This window comes from Tiliqua scincoides, chromosome 4 (assembly GCF_035046505.1).
Source record: "Tiliqua scincoides isolate rTilSci1 chromosome 4, rTilSci1.hap2, whole genome shotgun sequence".
NCBI lineage: Eukaryota > Metazoa > Chordata > Lepidosauria > Squamata > Scincidae > Tiliqua > Tiliqua scincoides.
The window spans coordinates 157,562,101-157,578,093 of record NC_089824.1 but is presented as its reverse complement, the minus strand read 5'-3'; the positions used below and the strand labels follow the sequence as shown (position 1 = coordinate 157,578,093).

The 15,993-nt window shown below is 40.2% G+C and overlaps 1 protein-coding gene across 5 annotated transcripts in view; it reads left to right on the top strand.

Moving 5' to 3' along the window:
• LOC136648939 (uncharacterized) overlaps positions 1-15,993 on the top strand; it is a 67,514-nt gene that overhangs the window by 1,147 nt on the left and 50,374 nt on the right. For 2 of the 5 annotated variants that reach the window (XM_066625274.1, XM_066625270.1), the window contains exons 2-4: positions 4,187-4,320; positions 7,699-7,885; positions 12,623-12,698. In XM_066625274.1, the coding sequence (XP_066481371.1) occupies positions 7,882-7,885; positions 12,623-12,698 (80 nt within the window). In that variant the 5' untranslated portion in view covers positions 4,187-4,320; positions 7,699-7,881. Of the gene's footprint in view, positions 1-4,186; positions 4,321-5,932; positions 6,001-7,698; positions 7,886-12,622; positions 12,699-15,993 lie in introns of those variants that run through there. The other 3 variants (XM_066625273.1, XM_066625271.1, XM_066625272.1) reach the window with 2 other exon arrangements.

Here is a 15,993-nt window from a genome sequence, read left to right as displayed (position 1 = left end):
AAGGTGCCAGTGTAAAAATATTATTAGACAATTTCGGTCTGGAGGGGAACAAAAAAAGAGGGGCCAGGAAAATAATGCAAGGGATCCCATTACAAGGGTTTCCTAAGCAACAGTAAAGGTTATTTCAAGGCCTTGCATCTTTGAATTCCCAGAGTTTATAGTGGTTAGGTGGTCGTTTTGGTTTTCTAATACCTTCCTGAACTTGCTGCATCATCATTAAAAGTGAAGGAGACAGTTTAATGTTAATGATGTTAACATTAATAATATTAAAATGAGTAATGTTTAAAAGTAGCAAATGGTCAAGCGCACGGTAATTTTGGGTTACCTGGCTAAACTCCTTTTAGAATATGTGCGTGCACACACAAGGGAGAGAGAGAGAGATTAATGTCCAAGGACAAGTTTAACTCAAAACTTGCAAAATGTCAGCTGTGCCTTTATTCTGAAATAAAGCTCCCACCCCTTTTTAAGTATAAGACAATTTAACACTGTTATCTCTATGAAGAATATTTAAACTATAAAGAATATCACCTGCTTTTATGGAAGGTAATTGTATCCCACACACTTCTTCCTATCTTTCAGCCCTGCCCCCCTATTGGATATTCCTGTTAACCACTCATGTTGGAACACAAGGAAGCTTAACTGATTAATCTTAACTGATTAATTTGGTGCTTCTAGATAAATATATCACTCTTATCCAAGGAAATACTAAAAAAATTGAGGTTTAGAGTCTTGCTACTTTTTATTCTTAAGAAACAGGTTAAGGATTTTACAGTACCAAACACCTCCTCCCCCCCTCTTGCAATAATTTAAACATTGAAGGCAGGCACTATTCATGCAACACTCATTCTAAAAAATGTCAGTATTATCAGTTTGTATAAATTATGATAAGGATTTTCAGATAATATAACGTATGGGAGGAGAAAAGTTCATATCTAAGAGTGAGACTGTTGGGTTGTGTTAAACCAATCTGTTTTATGGCATCATATTAAAAGAGATTTTAACTCAAAACCAGAGACAAAAACTATGCCTTTAAAATGGCAAATTTCACAATCTGGGGGGTCTTTGCAGACCAACAATCATAAGTGCAATATATAAGTCAACATTATCTAAACCCAATTTCCAAAAATCCAAACAGGCATTGTAATCATACGAAGAAACAGCCATTTTACTGGAGCTGTTTACTAGGAAGTACCATTTAAGGCCTTCCATTGTTAGTTCTTTTTTTAGTCGCATGCTGAATGTCATAAACATGGCATTTGGGCCCAGATGATATGCTTGCCAAGAACATATTCTGCTACATTTGTGCTCTATGCAAAGGTGCTGCAGCATCATTTTCCATGACTACATTTTTACTCCAGGATTAGACAGGAGAGTGCATGTTGCAATACTTTCAAAGACCAGTTATTTGTTTTGTTTTGGATGTTGTAGAACAAGGAATGCAAGATATATTAAAATTTTCCAGTGGTTCGGAAGAAGCAGAGCTATTGAGCTATCACTGAACAGTGTTTCACACAGACCATCCTTAAACAGCTCTCCAAATAAAAAAAAATAAAGTTGCTCTGTAAAACATTAAGTTAGTGGTTCAGAATAGAATATCTATGTTATGGTTTCTCAGTTATACGTACTCATATCCATCTTCTGGGAAGAACCAAAATAATAATAAGGGATATAATCTATATTAAAAATGCAAACTCCTAAAATCTGTTACTCATGTGACACCTGTTTTACTTTAGCATTTGATAACACTGGTTATGTGTACAAGGGTGTGTATAAAGACATCTTGTATTTCACTGTGAACATTATAATTGCTCTGTGATTCTAAGCATTCTTGCTTAGAAAGTAAGAGTTACTCCTGTTATTTGCATATTGGATATTAGAATAAAACGTTCTTTGAGTAAATTAGGTGGCAGAAAATTAGTCATAGTCATTTACTTTAATTGTAGGTGTTGCTCAAAAGCAATAACCAAAAGATTTTCATTGTAGTTCAGATCTGAACTGAAAAAAATATTGAAATAATAAAGTACAATATGCCTATCCCATTTTGATAAAATTGTATACTTTCACAGTCTGAATGTACATTGATGCCTGTTAAGATAGGGTCTAATATTCCCATATCATACTACTAGATTAAAGTTTCCCTACTGTTTACCCCTCCCTCCCACAAGAGTCCTGTGATTCCAGCAGTCTTTTAATTTGTAATTTTGGATACCATCTTAAATTACCCTTCAATGAATTTTATACTGATATAAATATGAATGAAATTTATACTGATACTCTTGTTAATTATACTGTTTTAATTTATATTCTAGTATTATCATTCTTGTATTTTTATTGCCATAAACATCCCTAAGTGCCCCCAAAGCACAAGAGGGGGCTGTAAATATATTAAGAGCCCAAACCTATCCAATTTTTGGGATGCAGTTGCAAGGCAGCCCTGAGGTAAGGTAACAAATGTTCCCTTAACTTGGCTTCCATGACTGTCTCCGCACCGCAAGATGCAGCGCTGCATCAGTACCTCAAAGTTGGATAGGTCCTAAATTATAAATAAATATCCTTTGAGTCTGAAACATGGAAGGTGGCAACTGTTTTCTCTTGTCCTTCTCAAATGGCATCCTTGTCTGCCCAGATGAGTCAGCAGATGCATTGGGCCATATGCCAGTGTGCTCTAAGCAATGCTTTATGGCAACTTCTGGAACACATGATAGGTAATATGCATTCCTGTCCACTTTTTGATGCAAATACATATTCACATTCAGTGATTGTGCCAATATATCCAGTACTAGTTGCATGCAACACCTTGTTGGGGGGAAAAATATGAACTGGGGCTAGCAAGCATATTGTTTATCCAGTGTAGTAGTTCTTTTTCTCCCTCTGAAGCCTAAAACCTTACTTAGTTGCACTGACAAATGATGGTTCAGCAAGAAGTATCACCATATTTGTCTTAAAGAAGGTAGCCTAGATTATAAAGAGACAAAGGAAAGGAAAACAAATTAGACTGATATTATGAATAATTCACTTAAGCTTACAGTGGCTAACCCACTGCTTTGCAGAGGAAGTCTGTGGGAGGTAAAAGTAATGCCTTCATTTTCGCAACTGGGTATTTTAGTTTTATATTAGATATTCAACATTCTTTTTCCATGCGCCCATGTAAATGCTGAAGAATATTCATATATTAATGAATCGCTTCACCAAAATAGTATGACCATACTAGTTTTGCTGCAAACTTTCATTTAGAGACTTAAACAGGTCTCTGTGGTACAAAGCAATTAAAGTTAATTAAGAGCAACTTTCTTAAACTGTGAGGCACTGTCTGCCTATTTGGCAGGCAGGCAAATAGGTTTGTAGCATTTTTAGAAATTCAGTTCAGCCAGGGACTACAGGTGTAGGTGTGCAGTGTAGCAATATTCTAGAATATTATATTCTAGCAAGTGTATATTCTAGTTGCCTATTTGCAATTCTGTAAATAAACTGATTTTCAAAAATGCTGCAAGATTTCATCCTTCCTCCTCTAAAATTGACTCTACAAAGACTGCCCAGCATACCTCTCTGCTCAGGAAAGAGGAAGCAAAATTATATTGGTATTCTTAAGAGTCTGTGGAAATCTGGTGTATTCTTATTGACCAGTTTAAGGAAGCATACTTACATTATAAAGGTTGCAATTCTATGTGTATTAACCAGGAAGTTCCTCTGATCTAGGTGTGATGAACTGAGTAGACATGTCATAAGACTCTCTCTCTCTGGTCTCTGTATAGTAAACCTCCTAAAAAATAAAGCTGCTTACATTATAACTGTTTTGACCTTCTGTAGACTCTTATAATTGCTGAGTTAAATTACTCAATTTGTTTCCCATTTGACAACAAGAAGATGCAAAACCTGGATGAAATTACAATACTTGATTGCATTTTAGATAGTATATTTTAAAAAGCCACACCTTGTTTGGGAGCTATGCCAAACAAACAGGGTGCTGCAACAAATACTCCTCAGCACTGAATTTTTGTAGTAAATTAAATATCTGAGTAAAACAAAATACCACGGTGTCACTGCAGCTGAAGTGTAAGATCTTCAAAGTCTTATTGCTATTGCCATTAAAAATATCTGGGTATCAGTGGTAGTTTATTAATGTCCTCAATATGATTTTTACAACATTTGGCACTATTGGCTAGAGCTGTGGTTCTCACACATTTAGCACCGGGACCCACTTCTTAGAATGAGAATCTGTCAGGACCCACCGGAAGTGATGTCATGACCGGAAGTGACGTCATTAAGCAGGAAAAAATTTTACCCATCCTAGGCTGCAATCCTACCCACACTTACCCAGGAGTAAGTTCCATTTACTATGATTGTTAAAACAATATACTGCTTATAGTACTAAAATTTTTGCCAAGTAATCAAGCTCCAATTATCACTTCACCTTATCTCCCAGTCAATCAGAGGGCAGAGCCTTTCAACTCTGAAAAGTTTCCTTTCTTTCTCAAGCAGCAGGCAGGCACCACTCATTAGAAGCAATTTGTTTCTACAGCAACTTCATTGGGAAATTCCAGCCAAAGTTAACCTTTTATTCTCCTTCCTTCTGCTGCAGCCTGGTTCTGCTTTGCAAATGCTTGCAAAGCAGGTCTGTTTTTTTTCAACACCAGGATAGGATCCTCCTTTCCATTTGAAGCAAAATCCCAGGCTACAATTCAGTGCACCATTACTTAAGAATAACACCCATGGAAAGCAGTGGGTCTACTTCTGAGTAAAAAGAGTTGCAAATATATGCAGCTGCATCTCTCTGCTGTGAATCGAATTGCACACTCCCAGTTATGTGTTATGGGTTGTATGTTGTATGTAGAGCTTCTAGCTTAACACACCAGACACCTTAAAGGTGGATTTGATTCATAGTTCTCCTGCAGTGGTTCCCAACCTTTTTCACTTGCATATCCCTTGGCAGCCCATTTCCATAAATTGTACCCTTCATATTAGCAAAATGTTTGTAATTAATAATACAACTCATCTCCTCTATATGAAAGCCCAGACTTCATGTATTTATCACAGTTTTGCACCAGAAGTGTGCTGAGAAATTCTGGGTGATTGATCACTTTCCATATTATGTTTCAGCTTTTTTACTGTGCTGGTTTTCAATAACTGGTTCATACATGAATTGATGACCAAAAACTAGCTATTGGTGAGGTTTCACAGCCAACTAGCTACCTCCCTTCCTGCCTTGCTGGTCCTTGCAAAGCATTCCTGCCTTGCAAGGCATTCTGGAGCACAACCTGCCTTTTTTTGCCATTATTCCATTCTTTTTCAAGTACCCCTAAAGGTCCTGTTGAGTCCCTGGGAGTACATGAATACCAGGTTCGGAACCACTGTTTTACTGGTATGTTGTTTACAGTGCACTTACTCTGACAGTGTTTACAAAAAGGTGGTGAAGACTAGAATTTAAAAAGAATAAAAAGGTATCTTATGATCTTTTACTATGTTTTTAATAAATTAGAGACCACAGTTCTTAGATAACAATTAGTGGTAGGTTATTTTTCAGGATCTGGCCTTGGGTAAAATCAGACAAAACTATAGTCAGACACCCCCCTACGTTTAACCCCTGACTTATCCGAAGGTCATTGAAAATTCCATGATTTTTGGCTCAAAACCTGCTCTCAACTTATCTGTGGGATCGACTTACGGGCGGGTGTCTGTGGTGCATAGTGGCTTGTTAAAAGTACAAGTCTGTAATATTTCCCCAAATGCAGTCACATACCATGGTAGCATCAAGTCTGATATATTAAAAATAAAATATTGAAATGAATAGGGACTCACCTGAAATTGGCTCCTGATTCACAATTTGAGAAACACTGGGCGAGAGAGTGACCCCCTTTATTATTATTATTTTAAAACTAGGTTATTTTTCTCACAGATCTCAAATCGCACTCAAAGCACAGGTTAAGCTACATGAACAAGACAAGCAAAGGCCCAGTCCTATCCAACTTTCCAACACCAATGCAGCCACAATGCAGCTCCTAGGTAAGGGAACATTTGAAGAGGTCTTTGTGACTGCCCTCCCCCCCACAGCAGGATACAGCACATGCCTGTTGACATGGCTGGCTGCATCAGTGCTGGAAGGTTGGATAGGATTGGACCCAAAGACTTTTATGGATAATCATAAAATTGGCATTTCCTATGTTGACTCTTTCTTTGACATAATGTAATTTTTGGATACCATATGAAATGAAGGGTAAACCATGGCTTTGGCTGCAATCTTATGCACACTTACTTTGAAGTAAATTTACTGAACTCAATGGAAAGTATTTCTGAGTAGGCATGCCTAGGATTTTGCTCTTTGTGTTCTCCATGTACTTTGCCAGAGGTGGGCCTGTAAAGTGCAGTGTCTATTCACTCTTGTTATTTTATGTCATATCTCATGTATCATTTGATAAGAGCTCCCACTCTAAGAATTTGAGTATACTTACAGCTCAATCCTAGGCATGTCTACTCAGAAGTAAACCCCACTGAGTTCAATAAGACATACTCCTGCAGCTTTATTTATACAGCGTTGCACTAAACCTGCAAAAGTTTGAAAGTTTTTGTGCTTTGGCTAAACAGAATCAGGGAGAGACTCCGGGTGTGCTGCTGCTCAACCATGAAGAGGGTAAAGACCTAGTCCCCTCTGCTCCAGATCCCAACCCACCCCTCTCAAATCCCACCCACTTTTGCAGAGGCAAGTGCTGACAATGGCACTCATCTCCAGGCCTTGTCCTCTCTGGCAACATGCCTAGAAGCCTGGATCTTTGCAACAGAGTGCACAGTGGGGGAGGGTGAAGGTTTCCAGCAACTCTTACTCTGATTACGAACTTGTCTTACATATGATTAGCCCGAAACAATAGATTATAATAGTAGGAAAAAGAAATATAGTTAACATGAGGAATATACTGTACTATAAATCCGGTTGAAAGAAAAGTAGAAAGCTCTTAATTTATCCAGTACCTGCTACTAACAGTGATGAAGATGATGTCATTCTCAGAATGTGACAAAGGGCTAATAGTATATGCAGTAAAAACAATGAGTCAACAGTTTCTGTGTCCCTGAGGTCAAACTTTCCACAGACTGAAAGTAGCCTATTCGTTTTACACGCAGGATTTGCAGTTATGAATTACTGCATTATGCAGCAATGTGCAATGTCAAGATAACAGAATAACATATCTTTTTTGTTTGAAGCAAGAAAATCTCTCATGCTGCAATCCTATATACCCTTTCCTGGGAGTTAGTTCCACTGAATTCAATGGGACTTACTTTTGAGTAGACATGCATAGGATTGTGCTGTCAGTGTATTTACTGTGACATGAAAAAAGAAAAACTCCTGCTTAAAATTTTAGAAAGCAAATTCTTAAGCATGTTTCTCTCAAACCATTGAAAAATAAAGCTGTCCTTCAGAAAGCACCAAATACATAAAGTTTTAGCTTATCTGAACTTCAGCAGTGTTGAACATCCAATTTTCTTTTAAGTCAAGATGAGTTTTATTGGACCTTTCAATGGGATATTCCAAAAATATCGAAGGTTTTTTGTTTGTTCGTTTGTTTGTTTGAAATGATAGAAGCAAAGAAGTTATTTCTTTTGAAAATGTGCTGTTTTGGGCCTAAAAGTTAACTAGAGAGTCATAATGTGCGTGTATGCGGAAATCCTTCACATAGTTTAACAAACCACAATGCTTTCTTTGCTCCATAGGTCTAAAAGTTGTTGGACAACTGGTATCTGTCTTTGGCATTTGACAAGCCAGCAGGATGTAGGACACCTCCATGAAAGTTGCAGATGTATTTTTTTATATTGGTGTGATGGGAATCTGAACAAAATCCTGGCACAGGTCTGACCGTCACAGGAATCATAGGAGTCTCCTTCCCACAGAAGTGGATGAGTCAGTATTATGTCAACGTTGCTAAACTCATTATAGAAATGTACAGAAACTGAATTCAGCATCCTGTATATTCACACTCAAACTTATAGGGGTTCAGTCCTGCTAGATTTTCATTCAACGCTTGTGAAGATTTTTCTGCTTTAAACCAATAATTAAACAAATGGACATTATCAGAACTAAATCAAAGATGTATTGGCATTGGCAACCATGACTGGACCTGTGAGTCTGTTCCGTCAAGGCATCACCCTCATTAGTTTCCCTAATGCCTACAGGGTAGTAGCTCCTAAATTTGCTCCTAGTTAAAACTTGCAGTTTACAGTATGAGAAACTTACCCAAGCCATAGTATATTGCACTAAACATGTTCCACTTATTTGTTTTTTATTTCACCTAAAAATATCTAAGTGGCATGACACAATTTGTTCCATATGTAAGTGCTGTCTGTTTTGTTATATCCTTCCCTTTAATGCTTTTAAAATAATCATATACTCTCTCTCTCTCTCGCACTCACACACACGACAGAAAGAGAGAGAGATGGATAAAAATCAGGCTTTTATCTCACTGTTCACTACAGTTTCAGGTGCCTAACTTTAGTTAGGCTAAACTAACTAGTATTGCTAGTATTATTGTTTGCATTACATCTAAAAAGAAAAAGAAAAAACAGTCAAGGATTCTTTGGCACTTGGCTCTAAATGTAAAAATTTCCATCACATCTATATGGAACTAAAAGTCAGTTCCCACAATTCCCACAATTCTGGTAGCACAGTAGCATGTGGATTGACACAAACAGTGAGGTGCAGCTGTCACCAGACTACTTTACCACGAGTTCAAATTGCCAGCATGCCTATTTGCATTGTGAATGTTTAGTTTGTGATCTCAGTTCATGTGAAGTGTTCCAATAATGGCTTCATCTCAGGGTATGTATCAACAGTATACCAATTCTACCAATTCCAGTATACCAAGTATTGGTATATACCAAGTATACCAATTCCAGTATACATCAACAGTATACCAGTTCTCTACACACCAAAGTTACATGACTGTCAGCACAATCCTGTGCATGTATACTCAGAAGTAAATATCATTGAATTCAATGGGGCTTACTCCCAGGGAAGTTTGTAGCAGAGGTTCCCAAAGTGTGAAATGTTTGGCAGGATGTCTCTAGTTGTCCCCCTACCTGTTCCCCTGGGTGCCACCTGGGTGCCACCACCTTGGATCTCACAAAATCTCATGAGATTTGGGTGCCACCATCTTGGATTCTGCAAGATCCAAGATAGCAATGCCTAGCTAAGCCAGGAAGAAGAGGCTTCGGCAGTGTTGTGACTCAGGTAAGTTTGGGAACCACTGCTATATAGAACTGCAGCCTCAATCCTCATTGACAAGGGAGTTTAACATAGCTCTTTGCATTGCAATTTTGAAAGGAATTCATTGCATGCATATTAAGTTTTTGCTCAAGGTTACACCACTGTATCTGGAAGTTATGTGATTATGTTGGTTTCGCATCTTTTCCACCTTTGCACATCTACAATATTGGCTTATTATAAAAATATTTTTGGATTCCTTTCAAAACAAAAGATCAACAAATCATATATCAAAAAACCAAAGCCTAGTTCCTGAAATGAGTTCAAATTTCAAAACACAATGATTCTTACAACTAAGATAGTCCCTGGATTGCTGTTAAATAATAAAAATGCAAGAAAGCAGGAGAGTACACCAGATAAATTTGGAACTGTGTTCCTACATCCAGAGGTTGAAAATTCACAATCTCAAAAATTTATGCTTGATCATTTTCTCTGGTTCAAACATTTGTCAATAACTTTCATATGTTCCCACTGGAACATATATTGAATTATATAGTATTTTGGCACAATCCAAAAAAAGCATGTGCGCTGCACTGGTGCTTGCTGTTGCAAAAGTGCCACAAAGCACTTTGTAACAGCATAGCAGTTGTTGGCCCGAAGGCCCACACTGGACTGTGCATACAGGAGAAGGGGAGTTCCAAACTGAGCAGGCAGGGAGGGGGTGGAACTGGGCAGGGGCCGTGACAGCAGTGGGAATGGGCAGATCAGACCCGGAAGGGGGTGGAATCAGTGGCACTGGCACACATGCATCCTATCGCCCTTCCTGGGCCTGATCTGCCAACATGAGGCATCACAAACATGCACCAGCAGTTGAACTCATGCAAGTCCAAGTTGCCCCATTGTGGCTGCTGAGGCTTACCCCAGGGCAAGGTGACAAATATTCCCTTACCCTGAGGAGACCTTCAGCAGCCGAAATTCCTGCACAGGTTGCAGCATTGGCCACGGTGGCAGTGCTGCCCATGAATTTGTGCTGGATTGGGCTCCCCGTGTTGCGCAACCATTTTGAAAGTTGACTTTAGACTGCTCATAAAAGAAATGCAGAATATAACAAAGCAAGCATCTTCATCAAATGGTTAATTACTCTACCTTCTAGGATGGAATAATAAAAGAAATGCAAAATCATGTGAGAAGCCAGCTTTAAAACATAAAGAAAATCTTTTCCTGCTTCCTTCTCTAAAATATTTCCTTACAATATATAAACAGATTTATGTCATCATTAGGAAATACAAATAGTATGCACAAATTAGTACAGAAAAATTCTACCTATTTAAAATGTTGGAGGTCAGCTATTGCCCTCTGTGCATAGGAAGACTATATTTAGGCATAAAACATCCTACATTATAAAGAAGCATAATTATCTTCAAAGTGACGTTGGGCCCAAATGGGGTCTAGTTTAGCCTTTACAGTAGCATGAAAGCCAGGCCACCATCATACATTTCCAGGCTGCTGCCACAATGGCACAGTGTATGCAGCAGCAGCTCCAGAGGCCTCCATCAACACTGGTATGTGTCATGGGTGGGGAAGGGGAAGAGCAAAGCAAGGGTGGGGAGGAGGAGACACATAAGTGACTGGGCATCCTGTAAGTAAAAAATATCTACTGCAATCTGTCCAATCAACCCCGCAATGGAATGCACCACTGCTGCATTCTATAACTTGGCAGGGAAAAGGATTGGATAGTTGATTGCAGGACCAATGTTGATTGCTGGACCAATGTGCTATGCATCGGGTGACATGAGTTGAGTGTACTTTTAGGAGTACCTTCTTTCACATCAGCTCTCAAACAATTGAGATTTTGGGGGAAGCTGTGGCCAAGTGTTTCTGACCCTCCCTAAGGGAAATTCATTTTATTGGGGGCTGCAATAGAACTTCCAGAAGGGTAACTGTGTTATATCTAAAGCATTTGTATCCTACTCTTCAACTGACAAGTCTTACATAAAATCAAACAAAGAAAACATTCAAACAGAAAAAGTGTATTGAGTGGGAGGGTTATGCCTCATTGGTTTCTTTTCCTCCTCCACTTCCTCATTAGTGTCATACAGTAGCCTGTTGCAAATAGCAAAAACAACAAAGAGCCTTGCAGCATCTTAAAGACAATTATTTCAGCATTAGCTTTGCAACTGATGAAGAAGATTGTAGCCCACAAAAGCTTATGTTGACATAAATGTGTTAGGCTTGGATCCAAAGAACAATTTAGGCATATCCAAGGGCTTGGGCATGGCCAACAGTATCTTTAACTTTTTCCTCTGGAATGGCAGCTCCTCACGAAGTACTTCCCAAAACTAGGGAAAAAACTAGGGAAAAGCAGTTTGTGATATACCATGAAGATCTGTCACTCCAAAGCACTTAACATTTGTCCTGGGAACACTCAAGCCCTTGAGCATGCCAGCCAAACCTACTCTCAAGATATGCCAGCCTATCTCCACATATGCCAGTACAACTACAGCTTTGCTAGCAGAGAAGCCTGCCAGCTGATGGATGTACTATGGACACCAGTGCTATGCTGTGCCAATGTAGTTCAGATGTCATTTGGACACCAGCACAACTACGCCAGCGAAGAGGCCAGAATAGGGATTGGAACGTGACGTGGGAAGGACATAGGAGGGACAAGGAGGAGTTGACATATACCATATCCTAACCCCACTTCAGTCAATAGACAAGCCCCCATGCCAGAAAATTGCTATACCAATGATAGAGCTAGCATAGGTAGAAATAACCCAATGAGGAAGGGATATAAGCTTCAGAAAATTGCTTCTCCTTCCACCCTACCCCGCCCACTTTCCTACAATGAGCATAGGATACAGACTACATTTTGCAGCCAAACACAGCACACCATCCCCAGTACTAAAGCCCCTGCCAGAGAGACTACATGACATGGGGAGATAATTCTCCAGTCTCTCAAAGGGAAAATAGTGGTGGGAGCCATGGTGAAAGGAGCACAAAGATAGCATTTTGCACAAATAGCCACTTGTTGCGTAAACAACCTCACTATGTATGACAAGATACTTGGTTAACTCTTCTTAGAATTCTTGTTGCAGGTATTCTGTCCCAGAAAATCTCCACACACAAACACCATACTGGAACCTCTCCTTTACCAATGCAAATAGGGAAGGACAAAGCACCCCGCACAGGCAAGGGGGGAGGGAATGCCATGCTACAGTGTATTGTTGCAGCATCTTACTTTGATGTCTCTACCTCCCCACCATTTTGACCCTCCAGGATTATCAGATGTGTCTCTGCTATCAGCTACATTGCCTAACCATTCCTTCCTTTTGCAACAGCTAAGAGTAGGGAGCTTCTGCTCCCATTTGGGGAATGCCAGAAACTTCAACCATTGCTACTGCGATCCAAACTCTCATCAGAATCCCTTTTGTTTTTCAGGTCTGCACCATTGCCGCAGGGGTTTGAACAGTGATCCTCTGCAGAGTTGCACAGCAATCCCTCCAGGAGAGGAAAAGTAATATTCCAAGTCATCACGTGATCATGCCTCCTGCATCACCACTGCATGTTAACATTGGTGGCACCACTCTCCCTCACGAACACCAAGTATACATTGCAAGCAAGCAAGCAAGCAGGTGTGGCTGATGCTGTTGTCAAGTCCTTGTTTTGCTGTGTTTCTCCTTGCTCCCCACAGACAGCTGTCCAATAGGTGCAGACCCCAAAGGAAGCCTATAGCTTGCCTCTCTGCAGTGACAATTGTGCATTCTGCTGCTGCTTGGCTAGGTTGCTGATCTACTTGTTTCAGTCAGTCCCCTATGGCTTTGCAAACTCCATGGCAGACAGTGAACCAATCTGATCTCACTGGCACCTATTACTTGGCTGTCTGCTAGAGAACTTGCAATGGTACAACAGCCCTGCTGGTAGTAGATGATTGGCAACCCCACTAGTATGTTTCTCCTTCAGATGATGCCATATCAATGATATTGTTCAATAAAAGTCTTCTCTGGATCACACTTGTTACTCTGTTAGCAGATAGGTTTTCCTTCTTCCCACCTTACTTGTTCTGTGCTTCAGCTGGACCCACTGTGGGATTCAACGGGAGGGGGCCCTCTGCTCCCAGAATATGCAGTATCCTCATTCCATGACTTCTTGGGCTCAGGGCAGGGATATTACTCACTTAAGAGCCCCGTGTTCTCTGCTGCCAAGGCATATGGTGGACAGTACCAAGGTGGTGGAGGAAGGGCAGCATACCAACAGCTACCAACAGCAAGTGCCAGCAAGGAAGCAAAAGAAATAGGGTTTGTCTGGGTGTGGCTGACTGGTAGGCCACTACAGTAAGGCTTAAACGTCTTACTGGCAAGGCTTAAATGCCAGATAAGTTGCTTTGTGCCTGACTTCTCCTGTAGATAGGTTGTTAGAGAGCTTTGTGGGGTACCTAGTGGGTTCTAGATCTGCCTCCCCGTCTTTATTTTGTCCCTGCCATGGTTATTCCTGACCAATCATACCAGGCTGAGTCCCTTGCTCATTTGAGAAGTCCCTTGGCTGGGATCAAATCCATCTTGCCTGGCTTCCAGCCTGTCTTTGTGTAGTGGGCTACCATTGCCCTGCTTTGCTTGAGTATTGTTGAGGCTCCCTTATTATTAACAGTATTTATATCCTAGTCTCTCCCATGGCATAAGAACTTCTTCCTGCTGAACTTGACCCCTTGCCATGGAGAGAGTTGTGTGGCTTTCACATGGCTGCCTTCTTCCAAGGGAGCCATCTTTCTACATTTTCTCAAAAATGTATTCCTTGGATGTATTTGTATGAGTGGGATGAGGGGACTTGAACCCTGGGACTCCTAGCAGTTCTTTGCTTTTGCCCCTTTGGTGTTGATGCCACTGTAACACCTTTAGGGGGTGGGGATGCTATGGCATTCTTGTGTTGTGTGTGTATTTGTGTATAGTGTCCTTGGGGTATCTTCCCATAGCTGGAGTTGGTGCCTCTGGCTGTTTTTAATTCCTGGTTGCTAGTGGGGAGTGTCCCCCAGGATTGGTCACTCATTCATCCTGCACCTGCCCTCACTTCCTGCTCAGTTCACTATGGTCATACTTCTCTGGCTCCAATGTTGGGACTGATTGGATGCAGTGATTGGCTCATTGGGTGCCGACTTCATGGATGCCACTCATGGATGTCATACAGATGATGCGCCAACTTCACAGCAATAAAACATGGACACCACATCAATGTCATTGCAATAACGTGCCAATGTCATAGCAATAACGTGCTACCATCAGGACACTGCTCCATGGGTAACAGGCTGTGTTTCCATAGATGCTGGGGGCATTACTGGGAAAAACTGTGCCAGAGTTGCTTGACCAGGACAACGCCCCCCCCAGTACAGCCATACCACCAGCATGCTGCATCCTGCAAGGAGGGGGGGGTGGCAATCCTGGAGTTCTCCTCTGGGTAAGAAAACATTTGTTGCTTTGCCTTGGGACAAGCCTCTGCTGTCTAAATGGGTCGACTTAGACCTGTGCCAGAAATTTTAGCTGGCACAAGTCTGAATGGTCCTGGGAAGGCAGACTGAGGCCAGAAAGGGGTACAGAATACCAGAGGCACTGCTGCCACCAATACCACCCCCTTCCTGGTTTCAGTCTGCTCCACCCGGTTCTTCTCACTCCCTGCTCTGTTCCACTCCCCTGCCTCCCTTCCACCCCCTGCGCTGACTTACCAATGCTAGGGCAATGCTTGCTGCAGTGGCCCAACTGCGCTGAATGGCATGTGGTTTTCGTGACAACCTTAAAAGACCTTGCCCTGTCAGAACCCTAGTAATATTGTTTTTATTGCCTTGGTGTTAATTCTAAGTTGCTTTTCTTGCAAAAGTTTATTGTTTAAGATTATAATCAAGAAGAAAACTTTTTGGTAGTTTAACTTTTTGACAACTGCTAACAATATTAAGTACACATAATTAATCAATGAATAGATTTTTTCTATAATAAGATATTTTATATTGTATACTATACACTATATTTAGGTGAATATGTACTCAGTTGTTTTAACCATATTTAAACATTAATACAGTGCCTATTTTTAAAAACTGGAGGATACTATAGCAGAGACTGTATACAATATGCCCTTTCCTCTTCCATCCGAAGCATAAAAAAACTACTTCTACTTGAACTAAGGCACCAATGTAGTTGCTTATTAAACCACTAATGTTATATAAGCAAGAGGAAAGTCTAAGTATTGGGATTTCGGTCTGCATGGATTGTATAATCTCAAGAACAGAATTGTATCCTCTGGCAGTTTTGTCAGATGAAAAAATACAGTCTTGGGAATTCCGTTTCAAAATAATAGCCACAGATAGGCAAAGACTCTTGAACAGAGGCATATAGAAGATTGCTTGTTTGTATTTCTCTTGGATATTTAACAGCTTTATCATCTCACACACATTCAAAGGCACAGAACTCTATTTTTACACTCAGAAAATAAAGAAGAAAATATTTTAGAAAACAGATTGCTGGCAATCTGCTTTCTAATGTATAACTTAAAAAGAGAAAGCATTATTGAAATGAAGCTTGAAGTGGTTAAACATTTGCAACCACAATGCAAGATAAAAATAGATGGCCAATTCTATTCTCTCTTTGCATCACTTGAGAAGATCTAAGAGGTCTATTTGACTTTAATGCCTTTCATGAGAGTACCTCAATAGTTTTGAACCATAAAGATCAGTGCTTTGCTCTTTGATAAAGTCTTGAATGCAAAAATTGTCATAGTTGGGAAAGCTTTACTCGTATCCGATGACAATCCAGACCATAAGGAATATTCCA